At 41.0% G+C, this 9,148-nt stretch overlaps 1 protein-coding gene across 2 annotated transcripts in view; it reads right to left on the reverse strand.

The window, feature by feature from the left end:
• The window catches only part of LOC147426493 (ribose-phosphate pyrophosphokinase 1-like), an 84,827-nt gene extending 77,570 nt beyond the window's left edge, over positions 1-7,257 (reverse strand). Inside the window, exons 1-3 of one of the 2 annotated variants that reach the window (XR_015186207.1) lie at positions 6,826-7,257; positions 2,871-3,053; positions 2,206-2,454 (exon numbers count right to left, since the gene is read on the reverse strand). Coding sequence is in view for 1 of the 2 variants with exons in the window: in XM_086498661.1 (XP_086354787.1) it covers positions 2,206-2,454; positions 2,871-3,053; positions 6,826-7,014 (621 nt within the window). In the remaining variant the exon portion in view is untranslated. The remainder of the gene's footprint in view (positions 1-2,205; positions 2,455-2,870; positions 3,054-6,825) is intronic. The other variant, XM_086498661.1, reaches the window with a different exon arrangement.
• Positions 7,258-9,148: the final 1,891 nt, after the last annotated feature.

Here is a 9,148-nt window from a genome sequence, read left to right on the forward strand (position 1 = left end):
CTTCAAGGCTCGCCTAGTGCCACTAGCGGAGATTGTTCGAGATTTTTGGCTAGAGTTAATCCATACTCTCAAGGGACAGTTTGAGAGACTTCAGGGTAGCTCCGACCGCATGTGGGAGCGTAGAGAGGAGCTCCTTCGACTCTGGAGTCTGGCGCCCTGGGCCTTTCTTCACCATGGTCCGGGGCGAGCCTAGATGGCACTACCGCCCACTTGTGTGACTTTTCCCTCTTTCCATCTCTTGATTTAGCCTTCATTGTATATATGCTGTTTTTTCATTGAGAGAGTCTCCCCCCATGGTCAATGTAGAAGGATCTATTTCTTCCCCCTATGGGCAGTTTTATTAACTGATAGAAGGATCTATGTCTTGAAAAAAAGAAAAGGGATCCATTGTCAAATTAAAACAAAAGAAAATTTTAACGTTTTCATAGAAAAACGTAGGTCTCATAGGATATAATAAAATTATAAATTTTGATAATTCTCACATTTTGTAAAAAAATTATATATAATAAAAACAATAAAATTAAAAAATACATTAAAAATTTAAACAAAAGAATATTTTAATGCTTTTTTTTTAAGATAAATTTAATAAGCATAAAAAATAATAAAACAATATATTTAAATGAAATTTTTTGAAGTCCTTAAATGAAAAGATCCTTTACCAATACCTCATAACATGGGATCAAACTTCTATAAATATATTGTTTAATCCTTTGTTCTCTAAAGTATTTTCAAGCATGCAACAAGATGAGGAGGCACGAAGGCCTGCTAAGTTAAGGGAGATGAGAGAGAGTAAATTTAAATACGTGTCTACAATCTATTATGTTTTAATATAAAATTTATTATTTATTATACATATATAATCACAAATGGTTTGTATATTACGAAATGCCCCACTTAAATAATGTGAAAGATGCACATTGCACTCAACATTTTGAAACAAAATAAAATGAGAAGTAGAATAAAAACAATAAAATTAAAATTTAAAGAAAAATAAATTTATTAAACATTAAATAATAAACAAACTCGTGAAATAAATATTTATGAAGTCCTTAAATCAAAGGACCCTTTATCAATACTTTAAATCATGGATCATGGGATCAAACTTCTATGAATTCACTTACTTTTTAATCCAAAAAGGTGAATGCAACTTTAGAAAATAGCAGTTAAAAAACCATGATTTCTTTTCATTCACAAATTTTTAAGCCTCCTTGGGGACACTTGTCAAGCAATGAAAATTGAACGACCTTCACCCATAGTGCACTAAGGCCTTTAGCAGGGCAAAAAAACTATTTCTACTGTCGAGATTCGACGTGTGGTGATTCAAGAGGATGGGATAGTGCACAAAAGACTACATAATGTACCTGAACAACCACATGTGAAAAACCCTCCTATACTAGAAGAAAGAGTTTTGTACCTGAGTTAATGAGATCTACTCGGGTTTCTCATCCTCTTGAACGTTTTGTTCCATCTCTTAACTATGTGATGTTGATAGATTGCGGGTAGCCTTCACACTATGAGGAAGCTATGTCTGTAGATGATAAGCTTAAGTGGCAATTGGCTATGCAATCTGAGATAAATTCTTCAAAGAAGAATGACACTTGGGACGTACTACCTCTAAAAGAGGACATGAACGTTCTTCCTTGCAAACATCTACAAAACAAAGATCACTTCCATTGATAATAAGCCAAAGCACAAGGCTAGACTAGTTGCCAAGGGTTTTAAGCATCAAAAGGGTGTTGATTTTAATGAAATCTTTTCACCAGTTGTGAAGATGACCACTCTTCGCTTGGTTCTTGCATTGGTAGCCATTGGGTCTACAAAATGAAAATCACTTCCATTGATAATAGGCCAAAGTACAAGGCTAGACTAGTTGCCAAGGGTTTTAAGCATCAAAAGGGTGTTGATTTTAATGAAATCTTTTCACCAATTGTGACAAGTCAAAGTATTTGGGCCACCGGGAATTGATGGCCACAACTAGTATTTGTTGCCATGATTAGCCATCATAAAATCTTTTAGCCCATCTCTTAAAAATAGGACATTCCCATGCTAAGTCAAATTACAGTTCCATGATCTTAACTCAGCGAATGTCATAAAGCCACTCTACCATTTCAGTAGCACAAAATTAGCCTTCTTACTGATAAGTTACAACAGGCAACCACTTTCATTTCTGAAACAAAAAGTTCTAGAAATTGTTTACAAGCTTACCTTTCGATCAGCCCTCGCATAGCCAAAATAGGGTATGACAGCAGTTATAGTTTTTGCCGAGGCTCTACGGCAAGCATCAATCATCACGAGTAGCTCCATCAAATTTTCATTAGCTGGTGGACAAGTTGGCTGTACCAGAAAAACATCACACCCTCGTACACTTTCTTGAAGCTGAACATAGATTTCTCCATCTGCAAAGCGTTTGATATTTATTTTGCTCAAGTCCAGTCCCATGTAGCATGCAATCTCCTGAAAGAACGCAATACCTCAACTCCGTTACATGATTTTGAAGAGAGGCAAATTTGGTGACAACATATATAACATGTTTTCCGAGGTGCACAGTCATTTAACCCAGTTCAACTTCAAGTTTGCTAACAGAAGCACCCACTTGGGGGTCAATGAGTTTAAACAATTGAGTCCCAACATGACTTATACTAATCATTGTAGAGGAAACAAAAGAGAACTATGCAATGCAAACCAAAGAAACTACAAAATTGCATGTTAAGATTCTTTGTCTGGATGGTTTCTCCATGGTTAAAATCAATATGCTATTTGAGTGACCAACTCCAATGCACAGAAGCTCTCTCAGCTTCATAAATAACACCACTGACAACTAATGATTCCATAGCAGCTTTCCAAGAACAAAAGAGTAAATAAGAGCATACCTGAGCCAAGGGTAGATTAGCTGTTCCCGAGAAAATTCGAAGACGGGTATCATGTGTATCTTCTAGTTTCACATCCTTAAGATCTTGTGGGTACAGAGTACCATACGTTTGCCCTTGCTTGCATGGTAAGGGTAGCACTTTTGGTCGACCATTCATTAATGCAGGATCAGTAAAGCTACATTTCTGCACACAGTCAAACACTATTGATCAGCACAACACCAGAAAAAAACTTTCATACCATACAATTCCTTACTCTAGTCTCTCCCACAATCAGCAGAAAAAAACACTTCATGCCTCAAATTTTGACTCAAACTAGTCATCTTAGAGCATGTCCATCTTAGTGTGAAGTGGCAACGAAGATAAATGGAAACGACTAACAGTAGCGGCAGCAGGTGTGTAAACACCTCTCCTTGCATGGGCAGCACGTACACACCGTGTAAACAATGCCATCGACCTCCATAAAACATATATCCAGCTAGTACAACATCCGCAGATGAACGTCTCTCCAAATTAGGTCCCTACCCTCGAGAAGGGTGCCTAGTCAGAGGAAGAGAGGGGATATATCAAATGCGGTCCATGGCTGCGACATATATACCATACAGGAATGAATGCACATGGGATCAAGACCTCCACGGGTCACATGGCTCTACAACAACAAAGAAACGCCCTCAATGGGGTTGTTTAAGCACTGCTGGAGAAGGAGGAATGGAACCAAGGAAGAAAATAGGCTGCTTACACCAAAAACACGAGATCGTCAATGACTTGCAAAAATTGCAGATGCAAAGAGAGAGAGAGAGAGAGAGAGAGAGAGAGAGAGAGAGCATGATCTTTTTGATCGTTATATGCAACGACTCTTGCACCAATTTTTGCTCCATCTTCTTGCTGATGGTTTTTCTGCCTGTGAATTGTTGCTCGCCAATGTGCACTGAACAGTTAGAACAATACGAACCATGCAACTATTAAACCAAAGAGGTTAAATGCTTTTGGACACCTATTGGCACTAGCGCTCTCTCTCAAAAGTGGCAGTGGGAGACAGGTATGGCTGAAAAAAGCAGTAATAGGTGCACAACCTTCTTATCCAATGCAGACAGCAGCAACCTCCGAATGTGGAACCTCTAAGAGCAACCCTGTTGCTGTGGTCTCCTAAATCTGCACTGACGCCACATCCCTATGCTCAACCCCTGAGAGATATTGGGGCACTAGCAACTCCGCTAGGATCAGCCAGATAGGTGACGAACTCTTTAACAACCTCTCTCACCTCCTCGTTCGAACAAACATCATTTCTGCGCCAATATCTCCTAAGGGCTGATCATAGGGAGTGTGCCTGTGCCTGGCCTATTTGAGATGGTTTTCCCAATTTCGGCCGTTGTTGAAGAAAGAGTATGGAGTCTGTCAAGACCATTCTCCACTCTGCCACCTCTAACCTCCTTGCCAGAGTCTCAATCTCGAATGGACACTGCATCCTCTATGAAAATCACCTCCATGCCTAGCTTGCACACCTTATGCACAGACATAAGATGAAAACCCAAGTTCAGATCATAAAGTACCTTGGAGGTATGCATACCCCCTCTGCAATATAAAAACAACTCCATGGAACCCTCGCTGTGAATAGGAATTTCATATTTGTCACCAATGAAAATAGTACCACAATGTCGCTGCATGTTGGACAAAAGATCCTTTGAAGGTGTCATGTGTTGTGAGGCACCACTATTAAGAACCCAATCACGACCATCTTGAACCGCAAGAGCCGTCTCAACCTCCGATGTCCCTCGAGAATCCTTTGAGGGTAGAATCTCCAGATGAACAAAGATTGGCGACTGCACCACCGACTCAATCATATGAAAAAGAAAGCTGATCCCAAATCAACTTTGCATCCTTCATCAATCAGATGTGACTGATAACAAATAGTGTACTACTGAGGATTACGTAAGATCGGATTTGAGCATTGACACACTTCCATAACTTCGCTCCCGAAGGATCCTTTGGCTTTTGAAAGTTCCTCGAAACAAAGCCACCAATCTCGTAAGAGTCAAAGACCGCAATCATAATCACTTTCCAAATGACATAGTTGTCACCCAATCCAAGGGAAAGGTAGGGAGGGTAGGTATCTTGATTGGTTGATCACCTACGTCGAAGTAGAATTGGGACCAATCTGAGATCTCCCCACTCCTGGTTGAGAGATCGGATTCGAGCATTGACACGCTCCCATAACTTCACTCTCATAGGATCCTTTGGCTTTTGAAAGTTGCTCAAAACAAATCCTCCAAGCTTGTAACAGTCAAAGACCGCAATCATGGTCGCTTTCCAAATGGCATAGTTGTTGCCATTCAATTGTTGATCCGAGGGAAAGGTAAGGAGGGCAGGTATCTTGATTGGTTGATCACCTACGCCGGAGTAGAACTAGGCCAATCTCCCCACTCCTTGTTGACAGGCGTTTCACCACCACCGAGTGCTACCTCATATCATACTTCATCACGCACCGAGTTCATGTCAGAATCATCACTCCTCTCCATCATGTGAGAGAAATTGGGCATTTGACGAGGCTAGGTCGAGGTAGAGGAAGGGAAACCATTAAATTTGTCCACTACAGTCGAAATCAGTCCCAAATGAGTGAAAAACGCAAAAAAAAACAGCAAACCATCTCTTTTTCCACCAAAAACTCGCACAAATCAACAATCCGCTTCGAGAGCACACCGTGGCTCTGATACCATGTCAAAGGTGCAATGGAAAAGGGTGAATCGGATGGCGATCTCGCCTGCAACCGCAAGCAAACCTCCTCTCAGGACCGGACAACCAATAGATCTCAGACCTATCGTGACAAATCTCCTCAGAATCGAACTTCTATTGTGTACCACCCACCGAACGGACATGCAAACAAACTAAAAGTGTAGTACCCGCAAGTAGGGGCTTAGCACGGAGGGGAAGGGGAGCCCTACAGGTGCTCTAGAGAGAAGTAGCCCAAACGCTGGAAGCCCTGCTCACTGATCATAACATGCCATAGAATACGAGGGGTCTGTATACATATGGAAACTATAAGTTTGCCCTACTAAGCCAGAAAAAACCATGATCCTAAAAATGGCTAAAAAAACTGAGTAATGTATAAACTCATTGAATGGAGATATGAAGCCATCACTGGACAGGAATCTGAACTCTAACACTATGAGCCAACAAAGAGAACCATCATCAACTTCTTCGCCCACACCCCTAAAAAGAACAGAATCATGATAATGACCAAGAAGCCACCAACAACAACCATAATACCCATGGAGTTTCGAAACATGAAGTTTTGAAACGGGTTTCAAAAGTTTTGAGAGCTTTCGGTCCGTGTGATAATTGCTATCGGAGAGGTTTCATAAGAAACTTCAAAAAAAAGGATATGCAAGGACACTAAATGATCATGCATATTGCACATGTCAAAGTTAGACACAAGTTAGGCATATAATGTCATAGAGAACTTATGCCTTACATGAAACATGAAACTTTAAATTAAAAGGGATAGCAACCACATAAGCGAAAATTTTGGTATTTAGAGAAACGCGAGTTTCAAAAACGTTTCCCCGAGGTCTCTTGAGAAAGAAATGGGTTTCTTGGCAGCTATGACAACAACTAAGACTGTGATAACAAAAACCACTCCCATGGCATCTCAAACAAGAAACGAGTCACAATCAATCATTGCTAGGAGTCCCCTCCCGATAGTTCACCTCCACTTGCTTGGTTATTATGCCTGATCAATTTGTATTTGCCATCTGTTTTTAAACCAATTTATCTTTGAGCAGGTGAACACTTGATGAGTATGTATGTAATCTCTCTCTCTCTCTCTCTCTCTCTCTCTCTCTCTCTCTCTCTCTCTCTCTCTCTCTCTCTCTCTCTCTCTCTCTCTGTGTGTGTGTGTGTGTGTGTGTGTGTGTAATTCAGATAAAACCATTGAATACTCCATCAAAGCTAGTGAGCTTACCACAGTTTCATGGATTTCCCTGGGGAAAGACTGGCCATAATGACCAATGTCACCATGTCGGAGAGCGCCAGCACGAAAATGAGACTTAAAAGCTAGGTGAGTGCAGCTGTCGGGGACATCTACTGCCTGTGAGCTTGAGATAAGCCTATCTGTGGACGAGGTTAGGGTTAGGGTGTTATTAAGAACCATTTCCTCGCTCTCCCACACTCTCTGTTCTTCTTCTTTTTCTTCTTCTACCAGCTACTGTCCGACTGTGAGCACGTCTGGTGAAGCTCAATAGTCACATGCTTCTGCTCATGCTTCCACTTCTATCTACTACTGCTGTTGCCGCGACACTTTCAAGTCATGTCTGCACGCCGTTCCATCTTCCATTTTATTGCAATCCAAGCAATGTTAGATGTGTTCTTAACTTCTTTGATGGATTGGTTAGGACACACAACATTTGGGCACAACCTGAGCATTATATGACACGGTATATTAAAGCAAGCCCAGGAGGTGGGATCAATGTTAGTTATCAGCTATGGTTCTTTAATCAATTGGTTAGGACACACAACGTTTGGGTACAATCGACCTTTCCACAACCTCAGCACTGTGGACAAGTCGGTACAGGAATACATGTGTCACTGAGGTGGGAAGACAAGGAGGAATAGCCTTGAAAATGGAAGGCGACTAAAAAGGTCTAGGAGATACAATTGTCCATTCAAGGTGGTGGTGCAACACTTTTATGATAAAGACAAGGTGATTATCATGGTCCATGGCACTCATGAGAGGAAACTCTGCCAAAAATTTTGCATAAATTTTGCCATAAATCCTTAGCCTCACTCTCTTGAATTTGCTCTTTTCAGGTATGGCTAGATCTTCTGAGAAAGAAGAGTATTATATAAAAAAGAATATGGAAATAGTGTATGCTTGATGTCTTGGTCAATAAGGACCTTGCAAGAGCGCAAAGGTGGTGCTCACATTGATGATCTATGGGAGGATCTTGATGCTGGTGCTATGGTGACCATTCACCTACACGTTGTTGAGTCTATTTTCTTTACAATTATTGACAAAAACTATTGTAAAATAATTACGAGAGTCATTTCACGCGATGACCTCTACCACTTGCCAGTGCATCCGTCCTTTGTGGCATGTTCCCTGGATGACTTGTTCGACATTGGAACATGCTGACATGTTGCAAAACTCTCACGGTCAAAGGAGACTTTTCATATAGAGAATGCATTTGAGTTAGATCGCACAATCTACTGATTTTTTATGATTTTAAAAGAGGTGCAGATGTTGCTACATCAAATGCGTGTACAAGATACATCAAGGGCAATGAAGTTGTGTATCAAATTGTTTCATGGCTAGTTTGTGTCCATTTTGTATGGGCTTCAGTTCAATAATTTGGTGTAATTTCACCATGATTGGGCTACAATGCTTGCAGAAGTTGTTCGCTTGCAAGACCTGAAGAAGGTAGCATTGGATTCTCATCTTCTTGCCTCAAGTTCAATTCGTCTTGCTTATACCATAGTGCCTTGTATCAGGTCATTTTTGCGCAGTTGTACAACCCGCAAGCATCTGATGAAAGTAGACGGCCCTTCATTCTCATCATTCAAGATGAGTGGATGTGGGAAATGGCTCTTCAATTCTCACGACATAATGCATGGGCCATAGAAAGCACATTAAAGACAAAAATCTTTGGGTTGCCTCTCTATGTCGTTGTTTTGCCCAACCAAAATGGTATGGGGATTCCAATATGGTTGATGTTGTGCACAAGTGATGTGGGCACTAGCCAAGAAAAATGGACCTTGGAGTTTACCTTCAAGATGGTGTTTGCGAGGCTAGGTGTAGTTCGATCGATTGCCATTGTCACTGACAAGAATCAACAAGAGCTGGAAGCAATTCTCAAGGTGGTCCACGAAGACCTTCATTGTTGAAGAAGGAGGGGCGGAAACAAATAGCGTGCCATGTGTTGCTTTGTTGGTTCCATGTGAAGAAGGCATGGGTGGAGAACCTCTTGCCACAGGTTTGCGATCCATCAATTGGACAATATTTGCGCCTATTTTTTTGGCATGTCATGCAAAAACAAGCGGTATTTACATTGGTGTCAACTTGTCTGCGCATGTCCTTAAAGACAAGCAAGATTATGTGTATAATCACTTTTCAAACCTAATGCATGCAGCAATCAGGAGATGTTTGATAGGGGATACACGGAGTTGTCGCATACATACTCAGAACACGAGAATATACAGTGTTATGTCTCAAATGGCTGGTGTGGTCCAACAACATGTATGTGGCAGAGAAGGTGGCCGAGGTTCGGGCGTTTATTTCCACATGGGAA

The sequence above is a fragment of the Adiantum capillus-veneris genome, chromosome 24 (assembly GCF_014529385.1).
Source record: "Adiantum capillus-veneris isolate H3 chromosome 24, ASM1452938v2, whole genome shotgun sequence".
Taxonomy (NCBI): domain Eukaryota; kingdom Viridiplantae; phylum Streptophyta; class Polypodiopsida; order Polypodiales; family Pteridaceae; genus Adiantum; species Adiantum capillus-veneris.